At 47.8% G+C, this 20,638-nt stretch overlaps 1 protein-coding gene across 1 annotated transcript; it reads right to left on the bottom strand.

Moving 5' to 3' along the window:
* Window positions 1-5,587: 5,587 nt before the first annotated feature.
* On the bottom strand, window positions 5,588-18,753 carry NDFIP1 (Nedd4 family interacting protein 1). The gene is made up of 8 exons (XM_031598493.2): window positions 18,595-18,753; window positions 11,552-11,639; window positions 10,269-10,399; window positions 9,291-9,378; window positions 8,964-9,088; window positions 8,214-8,280; window positions 7,516-7,621; window positions 5,588-5,743 (listed from the first exon to the last, which is right to left on the bottom strand). Exons 1-7 carry the CDS (start codon window positions 18,631-18,633, stop codon window positions 7,518-7,520), a joined length of 642 nt encoding a protein of 213 aa, XP_031454353.1. The 5' UTR covers window positions 18,634-18,753; the 3' UTR covers window positions 5,588-5,743; window positions 7,516-7,517.
* Window positions 18,754-20,638: the final 1,885 nt, after the last annotated feature.

The raw sequence follows: 20,638 nt of genomic DNA, 5'->3' as shown, positions 1-20,638 counted from the left end.
CAGCAGATATTTCGGATTCCCGTGTGTCCCCGAGAAGCAGCATCCATCTGAGGAGTGGGATCCATCTGAGGAGCAGCACCCATACCGTTTTGATCACACCATCACAGCTCAGAGCTGCTGCCGCCCAGGACACAATTGGTCCCACGGTTTGGACTGCTGTCCATAGATGCAGTAATTCCAATCACCACCTGCACAAAGCAAAACGTGGAGATGCATCCATGCAGCACCGCTGCCTGCCCAGGCAGCCCTATGCCACTATGGGTCCTCTCTGTTTTCTTCCATTGCACAGTAGTGTTTGTTTCCTTTTTCTACGTCAATTCAGAATCAATTTTGGTTTGTCTGAAATGAAAGGGTATTAATCTGAAATGGGATTGCACCATTACAACGTGGTGCGTGTTTCCTTGTAGGTAAGGCCTTATTTTTCAACATGGTTACTGCAAAACGCTCATTATAACATCGGGACACTCCATAGAATGAAAAGAAGGAAAAAAAGAAGGAAAAGTAGTGATTGTGCAGAGTGCAAACAGCAGACGGGGGCCATTGGTCAGCAGTTCTCCTCCCATTCAGTGCATAGCCACGAAAATAGGCCATGAAATTAATGAGAGGATTGATTGTGATGGCAGCACACCGCAGTGACTTGTGCCTCCTCCATGGTCTTCACTTCTGATCAAAAATAGTGATTTTCTGCCAGATCAGATTAAAATCTCTCTCTTGCATCCGAGGGCAGAGCCCACAGTCCCCCAGGAGCACCCAGTGCAGGGGGAGCCGTAAGCCCTGCATGACCCAGTGCAGCTGGGCAATGCACCACAGCAATGGGGGATGCGGAGGGGGACAAGGAAACCCCTCCTGCGGGGCCTCCAGGGGCTCAGGGCCATTCAGACTGCAGCCCTGCAGGCTGAGCAACCGCCTGGATACATGACATTAATTAGGGGAAGAACACTTAAGGCAGACTAAATACTGGAATTCACAAACTAAAGCACAGCTCACATCATGATCGGAAGGCGAACTTCCCAATTTGATTGCAGAAAGCAATTTACTTCAATTAGCAGGGACATAAACAGAGCCCATGCTGTCAGATGGGTTTTGTGAGAGGGCTGGGAGCCGTGGCCAGCAGGAGGACACCCACCCTTGATGGTATGGGAGCCAAGGATGGTGAGGATATGGGCAGAGCTGTCCCTGCCCCGAGGTGTCCCCTACCCTGCTGCTGCACAGAGTGTGCATGGGGTCATTTGCAACAGCTTCAGGACATGTGGGCCCATAAAGGACTTCCTCCTTCTCCTCACTTCCAGCTGGAGATGCTCAGGGTAATTGATCTGCAAGGTCTGGTGAAAGCCCTTCTAGAAAGCTGGCACTGAGATGGGGCTGAAGGGAGGCAGGTGGTGCCCTGCTTGCTGCCTCCCTGTCCCACACCAGCACCCAGTGGTTTGTCCTGGATGGTTAAGAGCCACTCAGCTCTCCATCAAGCTGCAGATTTAGCACCCAAGATGGGCACTGCTGGGGGCTGAGAGCAGGGCTGTGTGCAGGGGTTGCCTCAGGGGCTGGTGGCACATTGGAGACCCCTCCAAGCAGAAGGTGAGGCTCAGTGCAACACATGCAAGGGCTGGCAGAGAGGGAGCAACTGCCAAGAGCCCTGAACACTACATGCAATCTGTAGGCTGAAGTGACTGGAAGCAACCCAGCGAGGCTGGGCAGACCATCCAGAGGCATGGCCCTGTGCGCCACACGTACCAAACCGAGCATCCTGGGGCAGGAGGATGCTGCACTGGCCCCTGGCCGCCTGCACATCTGCAACCCCTTTCAGGTTTTCTCTTTTCTTTCCCCCCTCACAGACCTCTTTAAAGGCCCCAGTGAGGCCCTAATTAGGAGTGCAGTTACAGCGGCGACCTGGCAGGGCAGTGACCTCCGGCCGCGGGCAGGAAGCTCAGCTGTGGGTGGGCTGAGGCGAGCCCCACACAGCCCCAAAGATCAGTGCTCGTGTGCAATGCTCTTCCTCCAACTCCACCGTGGCCTCAGCTCCTCCATCTGTGCCTATTGGAACCTTGCTGAGCACCCATGCCCTGCACTGCACCAATTCTGCTCCGGCACACGGTGCCCATCCATGCTGTCCCATGTGTCACTGCCACCACTCAGTGTCACCCCGTACCCTGGCACAGCTCAGTAGCACCTCGTTCCCCAGCGCCGCTCGGTGTCACCCCACTCCCCAGCACAGCTCTGCATGTGTTTATAAGCAGCACTGCCTGCGGCCGCCCCACTCCCTTATCACCGCCACGACCTTTGCTTGTTGCAGATTAGTGGCTGGAGCCAGTTGGATTTGTTTGATTTCTGTTGATGGTTATTAGGCAAAGGAAGTGCCAGAAGGGATTTTGACCTCGAGTTTAAACCTATTCCAATTAGAGCCACTGAGCCTTTAATTACTGCACTCCGATTGCTTTGGTTAAAGCAACAACACAAACAAACACAAACCGGGCTGGAGATGGGCTTCCTTCCCACCGGCCCTCGGCTCTGCTCAGCTGGCTCCTGCCCCTTCCCTGCACAGAGCAGGGGCACGTGCTGGTGTGCAGGGCTGGAACGCAGGCAACGGGAACGCTGAGAGGTGAAGAGAGCTTTGGAAGCATTGGTTTCCTCCTTGGTATTGAGCAGTTCAATTAAACCCCCCACACAAAAGTCAGCCCAGAGCTCTCTAGTTCTCTCTAGCAGCAGGAGCAGCTGGAACACGATGGGCAGCAGCAGCCCCAGGAACAGCTCTGCAAATGCTTTGCACTCGAGGAGCTTCTAAAAGCACTCCTTAATCCAACTGCAACCAGTTGGGGTTTATCATACGCATTTTTTGCAACGCATTTATTTATCTTTCCTCCCAATTAAACCTACACCACGTTTTATATACGATGCAATGAAAACAGCAGTAGGTCCTGCAAAAACTTCATTCATTAAGGCTGGGAAAGACCTCTGAGCTCCCCAGCCCAACCCCAGCCCCCACACCGTGCTCACTGACCACAGCCTGCAGTGCCGCATCCCCACCTCCTGGGTCGGTGACCCCCCCACACCCCGATGCCCTCCAGCCAACACCAACAAGAATAACTATTGCCACTGAAGAAGCCACCAAACATGAGTCAGCCATCGGCTTTGTGTGGCCAAAACACAAAGCAATGAATTCATCACAGCGCTTTTCATGTGAGCAAGGATCTCTGCAGTACAGCAGCGAGGTTTATAGAAGCCTTTTCTAAATGGAGCTGTACCAAGCAGCTTGGCAGAACGATCTCAGACCGCTTTCGAACAACAGCAAAAGAAGAAAAAAATAAAATTGTGGAAATGATTTTGGAATTTGGGCGAAAAAAAGTAGTTTGTAACACAGCCAAAGTCTTCTGTGTAACACTGCTGATGGCAGAGGGCTGAGGACACGGCCAGGCCCAGCAGCTCCCAGCACCAACGCACCCCTCCTTGTACGGGGCGGGCCGTGCCGGAAGGGCAGCCATTGCCCTGCAGCACTCCCAGCAGCGGGAGCCCGGCCCAGCAGCCCAAGTCTGGATGTGCCGACAGCAGAGATTTCGAGAATTTCCCAATGGAAATGTCACAGCGAGACAAAGGGAGCATTTTAACCATGGCACACGGGGCTCAAAGCATTCTGAGATGAGAGCTCTGCGCATTTCCTCCTCCATGAACCCCTGGCAATAGCTCCAATTTAAAAACTGCTGCAAGGTTACCCCCTGGGAGTTACTTTGCAACAGACCCAAGACGACTTCAGGTCCCAGGAACCACAGAGGCAGACACATCACTGCTACAGACGTTGGCTTTGCAGGTGTTGGGTCAGCTGGAGGTATGCTTCCCACCAACCAGCAGTCCCTACCACCACAGTACCTCTGAATCCTGTCTGAAGCCACACAGAGGTTTATGCTGCTGGAAAGGGAAGGCAGACTGGCTGCCACAGGGCAGCTGGGACAAAGGGATCCAGTGAGCACACGGGGCCACAGGTGTCAGAGCCAGGGCAGCTATGTGAGCTCGGGGTCTGTCAGCCTTCACTGAATACAGATGTGGGCTTCTTCAAACCCTGCCACCCACCCCCTTCCACAGAGCATCCCTCCCTGCCCGTGCTCCTTGAAAAGAACAGCTGGAAGTGTTTGTATGGGACAGCTGGGCTCTAGGTGTCTGCAGCACCAGGCCACCAAATGACAAGAAACAGGAATGCCAAATATTCCGGTTCTCCGAATGCATAAGACCAAATAAGGCCCATATGCCAAGAGAATAAACAGAAGGCTGATCTACCAAGTTTGGGCAAATGTTCCTCGGTGCTCCAGATTTTGTCCTGCAGGATGAACTCAGTAATTCCTTCTGCACACACTTATTTAAAAAGGAAGTTCCCATTAACCCCCATCTATCTCTGCCCGCCCAACTGCCTGGATGGCAGGAGCAGACATCTGTGAAGTTCAGCCTTGAAACAAAGCTATGATTAAATCGTTTCAAAAAGCAGATAGCTTACGTGAGACCGGGAGAAACCCAGCACTCCCAAAATCTATGGAATTGCTGTGTCCTGAACTGACAGAGAAAGAGACCAACTCTGCAAACTGGCCTGGGGACGGCAAACCTGGATACAGAAAGGAAGAAACAGACCCTGGAGTGGAGGAAGAGTCACACCTGCATCACGCCTTCCGTGCAGCTGTGATGAAAGTCCTGCAGGAAACCCGCAATGGGGATCAAGGACCAGATGCAATCGAGCATTGAGACTAAATTAAACACTGATCTACAGCAAAAATTGCTACATAAGTGACATTTATTAATGTTCTGCTATATTTACAGTTTTAACATAGTAAAACTCCAAAGTGAATTACCACTTGGCAGGAAGCACAAAAGTGGACATTAAATCTACATTTATAATGCATCAGAATCTCTGCTAACACAAATTATAAATGCAAGAGTTACAGGTATGTTAGGAATCGTCTCAAAAGTCCCAAGCCAAAGGAAAAAAAAAAAAAAAGGCCTTTATTTTGCAAGATATTTTTTTATACAAAGTTGCAATGTGACCTTTCATCTTTACACTACCAACGTGTACTGTGAAAATTCCTATTTAGTCCAAAAAGTAGGTAGTACGAAAGTATACTACAACACTGAGAATATCATAGGCTATTAAAAAATTAATACTTGTGCCACCTTCAAAATCAGACTCTCTCCCACTTAACTACACCTCACGATTCCGTGCTGCAGAGCCCAGTTTTCCCTCTCAGACAGACAACACAGGTGGCGCTGGCATTCAGCAGCAGGAAGGTGTGTAACCATAGCAATGCCATCACTTCAACTTCGGAGATCATCCCTTCAGGGCAGTCAGCATGACACACACTGCACACCACAGAGCGGAGCCCCAACCTGCTGCTAGGATGCAGAACGAAACAAAGCAAGCCTGTCCCCTGCTGGCTACGGGGCACAGCTCATGCTACCCAAATGACTACAGATACTAGGTAAGGCTTTATCAGCACATCACAGACTCGACTGCAATAGCTTTTGCGAACATCAGCCACTAACGACTTAATGATTACAGAATTCCACATTAATTATTAAAATTTTACACCTAGAAACAAATAGAAAGAAATGCTTCTCCTTTTTTTTTTTTTTTCCAACAGTACTTTATTTATTTCTTTTAAAGCAGGTGATTATTTTTTCTTCTGTTTCAGAGTCTTGATTCACTTCCTGCAGGTGTCCTGTCACTTCTTGAGGGAGAATTCACTCACACAGGAAGACATTTGCCAGAAAACATCTGTTGGAGGAGGATATCAAATATTGGACCTATAGTTAGATTGCTATTTTGGACAGCAGAAGGATGCAGTTCACAAAGAGTGCAGGATATCGAGAGGCTTTTAAAGGACCTCAGCACACAATGACACGACTGAAACAAAATGATCCCCCAGCTACACCCTTCTCATCATGCTGTGCAGCACAGAGCCAATCTTAAGAACCAGACAGTGAAAATGCAAGTCTTCTGTGGTTTCCTTTCCTCAGAAGTTTGGATTAAAGAAGTGAAAGCATTTCCAGAAGGAAGGCAGGCCATTTACCTCAGTATACCCAAAAGGGTGCTTTTTGGAAGCTCTCAGGTGCCCAAAAATAAACGAATAAACAAAAATTTAAAATGGACACCACACCTCCATCCTTACATGCAAGGAGTTAAGAAAGGCCCCCAAAATTATTATTTCAAATTCGGAATTATAGAATGACAGAATCAAATACAAGAAAGGCCTCTGGAACAAGAAGCCACATGGTTCCTATAATAAATGAAAGAGTTTCATATAGAAGTAAAACGAAGTTCAGTGAGAACAAACTACAGGTGTCATAGCTGATGCTTAAATACTGGCACTGTGTGAGCACACAACGAAGGGAAGTGATCCTCCTGGTGACTCAGCAGGAATTCCAGAGGATATTACAAATCCTGGAGGTCAACAAAAAAGCCCACTGTAAACCAGTAACTTTGTTAAACAGAACAGGAACACAAATAAAGTGGCTGAAGAACTATTTTTACACACTACCATCACCAGACAAAGCTGTGAAACACTGCACAATGTTCCGTGTACCATGTTCCTGTTGCAGAACAGAAATTAAGCAGAGTCTTAAGCAATTTGCAGCTTCTAATAAAGGGAAAGTGCATTTGGAAAATTAAGCCTTGGTTTCAAATTCTGAACAATTTAACGAGCCCAACTGAAAGCTGGGCTTTGTTTGGTCTCTGTATACCACTGTCCCAGCTGCAACTGCTTCAACCCTGTCTTGGGGAAATACAGTGTTATTACAGAATTTCTAAAGGGAGCATCATGTTGCACCCACCATCTGGGAAGCAAACTATTCCAGGATTTCCTTCCCCTCAGGGAGGGACAGTTAATGCAGGGCCATTATCTGCTGTAAGCCGGAAATTATGCTATAAGGTTTGACTGCTTAAGCCTTTCTTTAAAGTCCCATTAGGAAGGGAGCAATGTTCAAGTTCAGCCTTAAAGAAAAGACTTTCAGGCATTCAGCTTTTGGAGAACACTCAGGTAGGGCAGCATGCTCGAGTACGCAGGAGTGATTTGCAAAGAGAAATGGTGTGCAAGAATTGAATTTCTTCATGAACTTGGCAGAAAATTCAAAGTACACACAAAATTCAGACAAGTTGTTCTTTTTGGTACACAAGCAAGACTGGCAGGGTTTTCTAACCACATTTTGTGACCTCTGTTCATGTTTAGAACACACCACATGTTTCAGGCACGTCACTCACTCAGAAAGACACGCCTGTCAAACACAAGGCCAAGATTCTGTTTGTACAATTCAAACCGAATGAACTCAAAATTCTTCAAAGGGAAAACGCAGGAAGAATGTCAGATATTCCTCTGCTCCCCACCAAGACAGTCTGGATGCTGTCCCTCTGTAGAAACAGGAGCTGCGTGTGGGATACCAAGAAATAACCGTTCTCTGCTGCCTTGCATTCTAAGAATTCTGATGCAAAGGAAAGTCAATAAATTAAGTTTAAAATGAAACAGAAAAAATTCATGAAAGCAGGAAGTTTACCTTTAGTAAATAAAGAGAACTCTGGTTCTGGGGAGAGTGGAAAAAGTATCAGGCATCTTCCTAACCTTTGCATAATTAATAAATCCTCTGAGAAACAGCAGAAATCCTAGATGGAAGAAACACATTTGTGTGGTTAATAAAGATTTTGCTTCTGCAATTAAAGAAGGAGCAGATCAACTCTCTGTTAACAGTACAGAACCACCTGAGCTGCTGGGATGCACAACAGCTGTCTGATACAAGAACTTTTCTTCTGTCACTGACACCTCCTCTTTCAATATTGTGCAATCTCAAACCCAAACTTTCCTCAGCCCATCACAAAACCTTTCATCCAAAATTAGATCTAGTGTTTGGATTAGATCTAGCCACTTTCAATGGAGGGAAAAAGAAACAAAAGAAAGATCACAACTCACTCAACAACAGACACAACATAGTTACTATAAATTCAAATATATTTCTCTCTTCCTTTTTCCTTCCAATTGATAAATGGGAGACCACTACCCAGAATTACAACAAAAAGACAGTGCTTATGTACACTTCTAAGACTTAGAATGCATGAAGAGTGCCCTGAGGGTTACATCCTGGTTTTACATCTGCACATACGTATCTTAGTAGCCAGTACTGTTATGCTTACAAAGGGCCTTACTGCACTTTACAGAGTTCTAAGCATGCACTCCTTCCCCCCAGAACAAAACACTTACCTAGTACAAGGAACACCCACCAAAGCCAATACTGACCATCAAAGTAACCAGGAAAATAGGTGGAGAACTGGGGAAGAAAAAAACCAACCACACACACAAGTTAGAGCACACGACAGTGCCTGTACCTAAATATATTTTCAAGCTGTCTGCATAGGCAGTCTCTAGTAAGGAAAATAGAACAGAAAAATAAAATAAAGAATAGCTTCTTGTCACCTGTGCCACATGCATGTCGCACCAGAGGGCACCAGCGAGCCGCTCCAGCCACGCGACAGCGCCACTGCCCTCCCTCCAGCAAAACAAACCTCCACATCCCCGTCTCTTTCCAGTTATGATCACAGTGATCTCACACTTCAGAGAACATTACGCTTCCAAAGCAGCACCTCAAGAACATCATACAAGTGAGATGCATCACTAAACTGACTGTAGGGCTTGCTTTATCCGGACAACTATTTCACAAAGATCAGATCAGTGTCAATGCCCAACACACAGACACATTCTGATGTGGCTCTGCCTGACAGAGATATCTTGGGTGTGCAATTTGCAATCTCCTTTATTACAATAATAATCCCATCATAGGAAATCATAAACAAGACAGAATGACAATAAAGCTCTGTCCTCAGTGAACAAGAAGCTGAAAATCCATTTCAGTATAAAAAAAGCTAAATTTGCCAGAAATAACATTTATGTAAGTAAAACAAAAATGAGTCAGGAAAAAAAAAACAGTACCAGTACATGTTTCTGACAACTTACCCTGACAATAAGGATCCATTTGATAAGAGACAGACCAAATCCAGAAATGGCCCCATACCGTCCTGCAGCTGAAGTAGTCAGACAGAAAGACAGGAAAAATCCAATCCAGTTGAAGAGGAATGCCACTAAGAAAGGAAGAGAAAAGCAGCAGATCAAGTCCTCTTTATATTCCAAGAAGAAAAAAAAAAAAAAAAAAAGAAAAAAAGCCATAAAAACATTAAAATTGGCACAATTTTTTTTTTTTGTGCCACATAAACTTAAGTGTGAAAACAACTCTAGCTTTTCTGGGTTGCTGACTTACAAAAATAAGTTGCACCATGTACTTACTGAAGAAAGTTAGCATAAAAATGCCATCATTTCCTATCCTCAGCTGGTCACTGTCATCAAAGTCATCCCGTGTCACAAAGTCCTCCTCCTGCAAATCAAAGGGAAAGGCAACACAAATGCATTTAAGTCAGTCCAATCCATACAGCAAACCCACATCTGCACCTGCTTCTTCAAGACAAGGTCAGCAAAGCACACAGCTCTCAGGAAGCAGTATGCAATAGAGGGATGCAAAATGCTCAGTTTACACTCAAAGAAACTCCTTTCGGGGAAAATATTCCTAAATCTCAGAAGGCTACAAATGCAAGCAGAGAAAAACCCCAAGGCATGCTATATTAAATCCTTAGCAGTAGTTTTTATTTCTTCATCTTAATACAGGCATGCTCTTGTCCTCACTAAAAGAATTCCCCTACTCATCAGAAAAATTACACTTTTCATCTCAACAAGTAATTTGGCTTTCATAAAGAACTATAAGGAACTGTGGGTATTTAATGCTATTAGGGATGGGGGACCATGATGAACAAAAGGTAATGTTGACAAAAGAAATTTAAAAAAAAAAGAAAAAAATGTATTCTAATAGGGGGAATGGTTTTCTCATCCTTGCATCAGCTAGACTGCCCTGTGCTAAAGTCAGCTAAGTAAGCAGCAGGAGCATTGAGAGTAGATACGTGAGATGGCTGAATAATTAATTCTAAATTCCTTTAAAAACAAAAAAAAACAAAAACAAAAAAAACCCCACACAACGGTACACAGAGATACAGTACACCACCTCTGTCAGCTTGCCAAACTAATCTGGGTAGCATTACTTCATGGCTGCCCAGAGGAAAATTTAAAACCTCACACCTCAGAACTCCAGGGAGTGTGTAATACCACTGCCCTAAAAGGCTGAAAACAAAAGGCAGGACACTTGATAAGCAGGACTTAAAAGAGAAATCCTACACAAGAGATGTGAAGGACATGCAGGCAGCCAAGTGTACTCACTCTTCCAGGAACCAAGGGAATTGTGGCTTCAGCCTTGGTTCTCTCTGCCTCATCGTAGCTAGGCAGTGTTGTGGCCACGTTGTAAGATGGAGGCTTCGGAAATCCTGACTCATCCTTGTAGTCAAAATAAGCTGCAAAGCAAAAGTTATACAGCAGGTAACCTGTCTGCTCCTTAACTCCATGCTGGGAACAAAAAGCATTTCAGAAGCCCTCAAAAGACCTCAGTATCCTGACTGTTAAACTCCCATCCCCTCCCCACCCTTTCAGCCTCCTGCCATCCCAGAACAAAAAGTGAAAAGCACAGGAACATCTCGTTCATACGAAGTCGTATGCAGAGCACTACTTCAACAAGCCCAGCTCTACTTATTTTTAAAGCAATGACACATGCACCTCTCCTTCAATAAAACAGAAGTCGTTTTATTTATGAATCCCAAACAGTCTGAGTGAGTCAAAAGAAGAATCGCTCTGAGCCTCAGATTGCTGGCAAGCATTGCTTCCAGAGAAAGATTCCTAACCGTTTTTTTGATGCAGGGAATGGACTGGGACAAAAATCAAAGCACGTTTCTGAGCCCCAATCTCTTAGGCTCACCAAGGAATCAGAACTAATAGGGGTGCTGAGGCACCCCTATTACAATGAGTGTGCTGAGGCAGGATATCCAACAGTCAGCTTTAGATACACAGCCCTCCAACTTCCAGCCAAAGCTGGCTGCTATTGGAGATACTGACTCGCACTCGATTCACAAATCTTCTTTGAGGTTGACTACAGAAGTTCTGGAGGGGAAAAAATAAAAAGATTTACCTAAGTTAAAACACACCGATACAGAACCAGCACAAAGAAAATCCTTTGCTCAAAGCTATTAGTGAGCTATACGACAGTATGATGATTCATAGGCATAACCTTATGACCAAGTTCTTAGTTACTGAAAACTGCAGAAATCATGAATTCTTTAATCCCTTTTAAGTAACAAATCCTTTCTGGAAGGAGTACAGTAGCCAAATAACAAAAGGGAACCACAAAGCCTCACAGCACTTTGATTTTAACTGCCTTCAATCAACTCAGAACACTGTGCAATGTAACTGAACAGCACTTTATAGGATGACATCAAAGGAATGCAGCCAAAATGCATATTCTAAACCACAAGTAACAATAGCACCTCTGGATCAATTCTCATCCTTTGTCGCCTTGGTAAGGATAATGCAATGCCATCTGTCAGTATGGAGAACAATTAAGGAGGTAGGAAAGAACAGAGCAAACCGAACTCTCTGCTCTCTGCTGCACTTACCTGTATTCTCTGCAGAAATGCTGCTGTAGGGCGGAGGGGCATCACTGACCACTGGCGCAGCCTCACCTGGCTCCTCTTCGTTCTGCAGCTGAACAAACCACACAAGAGAGGTTACTGGGTGCCCCACGATCTGTGGAACTGCTCCCCGAGTTTTAACTGCACGTGGCAGTCCCTTCTGGAACAAGGCAGCCCTGTGGCATCGTGGAGCATTTGAGCAGTTGCTCGCTTTGCTCCAAAGAGCTCCCAGCTGACTTAAAAGCACATTCAATGATTTCATACCCTCACACACCTGGGCTTCAACCTAGCACAGCATACACCTTCCCAGTACCTCTCCCAAGGATCCTCAGCTCACACTGCTTAAGAGCTGCAACTGCATCTGCTTTAGCTGAGGAAATAGCAGGAGGCAAAAGATTGCACTGCTGCCTCTGGTTTTGTAGCAGATAAATGACGCATGTAAATGAGACTCTCACAATTTTTCCTCACCCCTTCACACCGTATGAGTTCAGAGAAGATTGTGTGCTTTGTGCTTCCCACATTCCCACAGCTTGGTATAAATACCCTGCAGCTTATCAGCAGTACAGCATCCCTGCATGAACCAGGTGTGCCAACTCCAGCTTTGATCAGAGAAGCCGATGAAGGCAAACCAGATGGGCTGAAAACGGAACACGCCAGAACAGAGTTTACAAATCAGCTGCTACCTGATTTATTTTCTTGTTCCACTCCTCATCAACAACAAAATTAACTTTTTACACAGAAATTCATTTCAGAAAAGCATGTTGGGACTGAGCCTTCACAGGGAGATGCCATCACTGCTTCTCCAGTGCTAAGCAACAGCAGCTCCTCCCATAACATCTTCAGCCACTCCTCCTGCACATTGGCACTAATGTACTTGAAGCCATTTGCTTTCTTCTCTTTGCAGAGACACTTCTGGCATCTTCTGAAGTTGGCACTCAAGTCCTTGCCAAGCATTTACTGCTCAGAGAGCTGGCAGTTCTGTTTCGCTTGTACAGCTTACCAGGAAAACAAGAAAACAGCCCACGTGTAAAAGAAGGTCTCACTCACACCTAACTGCGCTGCACCTTTTCCTATTTTTTTCCTTTTGATAGCTCAGATCAAAGGCTCAGACCACATCCCTGGTGAAAGTCAAAGCCCAAACCTCTTCAGTTAGACACAATTCATTGGAATGAATGCATCACCTGCTTCCCAACAACCACAAGGACTGTATGGCACTCCATCCCACTGAGCACAAGAGCATCCATTGCTTGGCTTTCCCAGCCACCAACTGGACAGCTGCACACGTTGGCCAGCTGCACACTCGTGTGCACATGGAACAATTAACCGAGAGTCCAAGGGCTGCTGGCACCTCCCCACTGACTGCTGCGTCATGCGGGAGAAGGCAAGCTGGACTTCCTGCTGGCTCCAAACCCCCACGGGTCAAGGAATGACATAAAACACGCAGTTACTTCTACTTTGTAAAATTGAGCTAGAGGCTCTCTAAGGTAAGCTGTTATAGGGAACAGATTTGCCTTTTAATGGACAAGGTACACAAATGCCTTCCAGCCTTTTTAATGATTCCAGGCATCTAAAATTCAACTAAGTGCTTATTAGCAAAACAGTGAGGGTTCATGTGACAGGAAGAATGAATCATCAGGTCTCACGTGGCACAACACGGCCCTGCTGCTCTTGCTTTGCATTTTCCATCCAGGCCGAGGCGGGCACCCAGCACCCAGCAGTGCTGTGGGGGGGCTGCAGGCAACCTCCTCCTGTGCTGCTGCTGGAAGCCTTCAGATCCCAGAGAATCTGACTGAAGCTGGGTTTGACCACAGTCTGTTTTGCTGAGGCTGACAGGTGTTCCTTCTTTGCTTCTCAGATGGAGCTTAGCTTTTAAGGTGTGAATCTCCTATTTACAGCAATGTACGCATTTATTAAAACAGGAGCTTGGCTGAGATGAGTTTTTCATCTGATTACCAAGTGCCAGGAAGTTTTTCCTGACTCTTACCCTGTTCCATCAGATATTTACTTCCCAACCAACAAAAGCCACCAGCAGTGCAGCTCTGAGCAGGGTGCTGCTGCTGTGCCACTTTCCCAGTGCAGAAACGTGCAGCACAGCAGCACTAAAGTTCTAAACTTAAAGAACATTTTTCAGTGTTTCCATGCAGATCTGTTTCCTCTTCCGAACTCCATACGCTCAGCATGCTGCCTGCTGGCATTGCTTTGCATCTTTTTTGTTATTAACGTTTGCATGCAGCTCATTGCCAGCTTTGTCTCAGCCACGCACAGCCAGCAATGCATCAGCCCAGCAGCATTCACTGCATTTCAGTTCTGATTCGTGTGCTGGCACACAAGGTAGTGCTGCACGAAACCCTACTGAGGAATCCAAGTGAAGGCAACCCTGATCAGGTCTCATTTTTGTTGTTACTATGGTTTCTGTGGGATTTCAGAAAGGCAGCTAATTAGGCTAATAACAACATGAGACTCTATGTATATATGTATATTTTAAAGGTGGCAGGGTTGATTTTTCAGAACAGTGGAATCACAACCTCTGCAAACCAACATGAGCAATGTTAAATGCTAAGTAGATGATCTCTAAGGTCCCTTCCAACCTAAGACAAAGAAAACCAAAACAAAAACAACCACTTCTGCCATTACTAAACTAGGGAGTACTCCAGCAGGTCAACTTTCTAATCCCGTTGCAACGCCCCTTACTTTTCTCCTTTTGTATCTTCAGCCTTTGGGATACAAATAAAAGCTTCCGCCCAATCCAAAGAGGATACCTGCTTTTGTTCAGCTACATTTCCCAACATTGATTTGAAATCCTAACTTTCTCCCAATCCTGTTTTAGATTCCTCTAACTTCATACCAGCTCAGTAATCAGCAGGAGTAAAGCTAAGCTATCAGACAAGCCAACCCACGCGCACCAACCTTGGCAGCCCTCTCCTAGAGGAGCACATAACTTTTCTCCCCAAAGCTCTGGCAGGTCACTGAGCATCGCTACAGCGGCAGCACGGAGCTCCCCGTTGCACTCACACCTGGGGTGCACACCACAAGCACACAGGCCCTCCCCTCACACTGTGTGTTTGGGCTGCAGAGCCGTGCCTTGCACCAAGCTGCGTGCACCAAGCACTGCTTAATACAGCTGCTGCCCTCCCAAATACCATCCAGGGCCACCAGGGAGCTGCTCCTCACCCACTCACCACAGAAACACCCCCAGTGCAGATAGCACTGCTCCCATTCCCCACCTCTGTGCTGCTCTGCCCAAGCTACCAACAAGCACGTTGACAGCACAGCTCTGCTGGGACCGTCCTTACATCTGCGTGTTCAGTGGCTCAGTGCACAAGAAGCTGGTTTCCATCTTGGGGAGCTGGAATTACCTTTCACGCACCTAACAAAGCACAAAGCCTTGCTGCAATTTTTAGGGCCATATTAACATCCTTCTGGACACTAACAGGTCACAGAAAGAAGTCAGCCCAACTAAGAGACCAACAAAATACCGATACCTAAGATAATATTTAAAACAGACACCTGCCTGCAAGGCTGAGTTCTGCTGCTGCACGAGCTTTGCGATGATACTGGACCGTCGGTGTAGCACTCTCTTTCCCAAGTCCTTTAACCTTTAGAGAATGAATTTATTTTAATTCTATAATTACATTTTTACACAGAATCACCAAAATCTCCCACCTGAGAGCTGTGGTTGCCTGCAGAAGCTGCTGTTTCAGAACAAAGCAGTGTCCATCTACCCAGAGCCAGCTGGAACAAGTGCTGCGTTGCACGGAGGCAGCACAGCTTCACCCCAAATCCTGGCTCCCACCAGGTGCAGAGCAACACGAGCAGAGGTGCGAGAAAACTCTGTGACTTATTTCTGTAAGACTCCACTGCTCTTATGTCAAAGGACAGCTCAGTCCTACTCATCTAAGTGCACAAAAGGGAAAAGAAGAAAACAACCTGCCCTTTCTTTATTTCCTCACCATTCTTATCAATTGCAGGTATCTTCAGGCAGCACATCTTCTGCAAGCAACAAACAGCTCCCAAGGAAATGAACAGCCACTGATATCACTAATTCTATCTGCTAACGTTTCAAGATATGGGATATTCTGCACAGCCACTGCAACTGAAAAATTAAATATGAGCCTAATGTAAGCACAAGCTGGCAACTGATGTCTCCTTTCCTATTTCATCTCAGTCTTCCCAGGCAGAACGCAAGCACTGCAGTCCTCCGTGGATTCCAAATGCACTCTCCTATCTTAGGCAGCATATTTCTTCCGCAGTTCCACCAAAAGAAAGCCAAACAAACGGAGAAATCTTTCTTCTTTACATTTCCCATATACACCTCCCATAACAAAATGATTCATGATCCATGTAAGCCTTCAACAAGTGGAACTGGAAGAAATACCACTTAAAAAGGAATATGTTAGTATTATTTAGCATACCCACCATTTTCTAGGTGGGTTTACATTACTCATATACATCACATATATCTTCAAATGCCTCCAGTAAAAAGCAGTTAACACAGAGTGTAAACAAACCTAATAAAAGCCTAAGTGTTTTTTCCAGAGCAGAGGCTACTTTCAGCTCTAAGCACAAAATACAGCTCTGCCAGAACTGTTCAGAATTCACAGTCCAGGGGATACGCTCAAAAGGCTTTAGGCCACCCAAACCCAGCAACATCCTGCACAGCCTTCCCAAAAGCAAGTCCCAACTGCAACGCCATCAGCTCCAGTCCTTGTGGGACACAGATGCGTGCTGCAGCCCGCCCTGCTCCCCAGCACCCCATCACACCCTGCACCCAGGGACAGAACCAGCCGCCCTGCTGCTGCCCAGCTCCACAGCCCCAGCACAGCAGGGCACACATCCCTCCAACGGCTTTTGCCTTCGCTTCGTCTGCGCTTCCTCAGTGCTTCCTCAGTGTGCTCAGCCCGACCACCACAGCACTCAGAAGCACAATCGCAGGCTATTTTCTGTTAGATTACCTAACGCCTGAATAAAGCACAAGGGCTGAAGATTACAGAAAACTGGCTTTAGGAAATAAATGACGTGCTGTAAGCACCCCTTTAACACAGCACCCCTTTAACACAGCACGTACAGAGGTGGTGGAGCAGGCTGCTGGGTGATGCACAGCCCATGCGCCCACATAGGCCTGCAAGGAAGAACACACAGGTTTTGAACTCAGATGCTCGCTTATTTCTGTTGTCCTCCGTACTCGGTATCCTTTTTTCTGTGTTTTGATAATGCACACACTCAGGGGATCCCAGCTCTCACGCTCTGTTCCCACACACAGACCCATGCACAAAACCCTCATGGAGATGGATGTTAAACTGCCACGCAGACAGGGCAGCACATTCAGCTGCCCAACTGTGGGTCAGTCACCACTGATGCATCACCCCCTCCCAAAAATAAAGCTTCATGATCGATAATGTTCAGTTCTCTTTCACTGCTTCATCCTCCAGTAACTTAAAAGATTAAATGAGCGCGTTGGTAATTCCCACACACTGCCTACACTTACAGATCCTGCATTCAGCTCCAGCCCTCACAGCTATCAATTCTTCACAAATACTCCACGGGCAGAAATCTGTTAGTTGGACACCTGTACACGCATTGAGATTCAGTATCTAAAAACCCCAACATGTTCACGTTGGAGAGGTTCTCCCACCCTCACTAAACATCAGCTCGACGTCTCCAGTTTCACAGCACACGGGGATTCTCTGGAGCAGGGCAAGCATGAGGAACCAATAACATGCCTGACAACAACACAAATACCAGAGTTCTGACAGAGGGCAAGGGGGGAAAAAAAGCAACTTTTAAACAGCCCAATGAAGTACTTCCATCTGTACGCTTCTCATTCTGCAATCAACTACAGCTGTCTTTCCCTGGGACCTCATCTTTAGCAGAACAAATCCTCTGGGGCACAGACTGCCTCTAATCTCTGCTGTACCACGCAGAGCTGTGCTCTACAGCAATAACAGGGTCTGTTACGTGTCTGCCCCACGTGTGAGTGAGATCTGGCGAAATGACAGCTTTCCACATTTCTCTTTAAGGGAACCAGCAGTGTTCTTATCGGTCAGGTCTGGAGTGTCACCGAGAACAAGGCAGCATAAGCTGAACGATGCTCCTGTCACATATCTTCACGAGCTCAAGATGCAGGACACAAAACCAGATCCCTTTGTAATTGACATTTATGGGGAAGATTCTCAGGGCTGACGGACAGGCAATTAGCAAAGAAACCTGGTTATTTGTAGCCAACATGGCTGAGAAGAGCAACAAAGAAAGAGATTTGTCTTCATGAGTGAAGACATTTGTGTTCTACAGGAAAAAAACAGCAAGTTTTACTTAACTTTTACAAATCCAGCATGCCAAAACCAGTGACATCCAGCCGCAAGGCTGAGCACCACGCTCCGTCCCAAGAGAAGCTGCACCCGGTACTCTGAGAGAGCACACAGCCAGCAAACGGCACCAGCACACAGCCACAGCCCAGCGGCTTCTCCGAGGAGCACCAACAGAAGACAGCAGCCCACACTTCTGGGGCATTTCTCTCCATCACTGAGAGCTGGGAGGGCTCCGCTCCGCAGGCCAGAGCACAGGGCCGGGCTCACACCGCCCGCTGCTTCCTGCGGCTGGGATGGGTTCCGTCCTTCGGGAGGCAGGGAAGGAAGAACGCGGCGAGCGCAGCCGGGAGCTCTGCAAGCACGCAATCCGGCCTACGGGGATTGCAAGAAGAGCACCGCGCCGAGCACGCGAATTAACGCTCGTTCCAAGACGGTACAGAGCGATCTCAGCGCCGGCAAGGACCCGCGCGGAGCCGGCCGGCCGCAGCACGGCGGAAGGGCGGCATCCCGGCAAGGTCACCGCCGTGCCGCCAGCAGCGCGGGGAGGGGCGGCGCTCCGCCGCCAGCAGCCCGGCCGTGCCGCGTTTTGCCGCGCCGTGCCGCGTTTTGCCGCGCCGCGCCCCGCGGCCTCCGGAGCCCGGATCGGCGCCGAGGCCCCGCGCTCTCCTTACGGACCCCCCGCAGCCGCTCCCTCGCGGCCTAAGGAGCCCCTCCGCCCCTCACCTGCTGGTAGCGGCCGCTGCCGGGCTCGGCGGCCGCCATGGCGCTGGGAGGGCGAGGGCTGAGCGGGCGGCGGGGGCTCGGCGCTGCCCGGCCGCCTCCCGACGGGCGCTGCTGAGGCGGAGGCCGCGCAGCCGGGGCCTCTTCGCTGCGGCTCCGCTCCCGCCCTCCCTCCGCCCGTCACGCTCGGTCGCGTCCTCCTCCCGCCCCGCCCCGCCCCGCCCCGCCGGCAGCCGGAGGCCTCGGGCCCGAAAGGAGCGGTTGGCCCCGCTGGGCCCGGCGGTGCTGCGGTTGCCGTGCAGGGCAGATTTCCACAGCTAACGATCCGAAAATTCACGGCGTCCCACGCTGGAGATGGGCGCCGCCTTCGCGGCCCGCTGGGACCGGCTGTGCGAACCGCTCCGCCCGGAGCTGGGCACAGAATCACAGGGCGGCGAGTTGGAAGGTTCCATAAGGATCGCCGAGTCCATCCCTGTGTTGAGAGCGCTGCCCAAACGCGTCCTGAGCTCGGCAGCCCCAGTGCCATCCCGTGCCCTGTCCCAGGGCTGTACCACCCTCTCTGTTAACCCATCCATGTCAGTTCCCAACGTGATGCCCACCCAGCTGCTCCCAGCACACACACACTGCACTGCAGCCAAAGCCACTGCACCCAAAATGCTGGCCAGCTGCTCAGGAGTGCCACAAAATCCCGAATATCCACGTCAAGCAGATGGTGCTGAAGATCCAAAGCCTCCCAGAGTAAGCACTCATCCAAAATCATGCTGGGTTATACGTTTGCTTATTCTGAATTCTTTTTTGCATTTAATGTTACATGGGTTGAGGGATTTTCACCCTTGTTCAGTGCTTGCACAGTTCATCTGCGGTTGGACTTGTGCAAAACCACCCACATCTGTCCCTAAGGTTGATAAGACTTAAATATATCTGCTTTAGGATGAGGAGGGCTGAATCAGCCCCGCTGGGATTCTGAGCTGCCAATTCAGAGAAAGAGTTTAAATCTGAGGACATAGTCCTGAACTGCAAACTCTGTCATAAACGAATGGTTACAGCTCTGCATTCAGTACCATGCTCAGGCTGGGATCTGTTCTGTATTCCTCACAGGACTGGATAGTTCACCCAAGCCCTAAAGAGATGGGTGAACATCGCAGTTCTCCTGTTAAGGGACAGACAGGAATTGTAAATTCCTGTCAATCTTCAAATCTTCTTTTCTTCAAAAAGAACCTCCAAGAGAGTCTCCTGAGAAATGCTGTAGGCATGAGGAGAATGCAAGTTTCTTACAAGAAAAACACCTTTGAAGGAGCTGGAGTGAGAGCTGAAGGCACAGTCACAGTTTGTTTCCCCTTTCCACAAGAGTCACAGTTTGTTTCCCCTTTCCACAAGAGTCACAGTTTGCACAGAGAATCTCCTTTGCAGTAAGAAGCTGTCCTGATGACGTGCATGGATTTGCTGTCGAGGTAGGATTATATCCCTAAGTATAGCAACAGCCACAGTGGTAATTAGCTGTACACTGATTGACTTGGACATCTGAAAGACTAAAACCAGACACAACCTGTGCATTCCCTCAGAAAAGATGCTGGACAGTATTCCAAAGAGATGGTGAAACAGTTTGTGCCATGGTCATTAGCTGGAGGCACGTCGCCACCTAATTAGGCCAACTAGCCTGAGCAAGGCTGACATGGGGAGCTGATGGCAATTTCTTCCAGCTGCTCTCTGTGTGTTTGTTTTATTTTACAGGGGACAGCAGCTAAGATGATGCTGTGGTTACAGTGCATGACTGGTTCTGCTTTCATTTCCTGCATGGTTTTAGGCAAATCACTTCACACCTCTGCATTTTCTAAATCTTCCTTTAATACAAAATGTCTTTTCTCCTAAGAGATGCTCTGAAGCTTGAAGTCATTGCTTTTCAGTGACTTCCGTGTGGGATATGCTGTGAAAGTATTTGAAAGCAATTGAAAATGTTAGAGGGCTGCAGTATGGTGAGTCCCCTGAAGCCCCTATGCTCCACAGACATTACTTTGATTACGGTGTATGACTGAACAACAAAGAGGGC

The sequence above is a fragment of the Phasianus colchicus genome, chromosome 15 (genome assembly GCF_987193195.1).
Source record: "Phasianus colchicus chromosome 15, bPhaCol1.hap1.1, whole genome shotgun sequence".
Lineage (NCBI taxonomy): Eukaryota > Metazoa > Chordata > Aves > Galliformes > Phasianidae > Phasianus > Phasianus colchicus.
The sequence above is the reverse complement of the archived record's forward strand: the minus strand, read 5'-3'. Positions and strand labels throughout refer to the sequence as shown.

Excerpts from the sequence above, each read along its gene's own strand:
- NDFIP1 (XM_031598493.2), bottom strand. The coding sequence starts at position 18,633 with ATGGCGGCCGCCGAGCCCGGCAGCGGCCGCTACCAGCAG. Across the intron at positions 11,640-18,594 it reads GCAGCGGCCGCTACCAGCAG|CTGCAGAACGAAGAGGAGCC; the intron begins GTGAGGGGCGGA and ends TGGTTTGTTCAG. Across the intron at positions 9,089-9,290 it reads TTTTATGCTAACTTTCTTCA|TGGCATTCCTCTTCAACTGG; the intron begins GTAAGTACATGG and ends TTCCTTTCTTAG.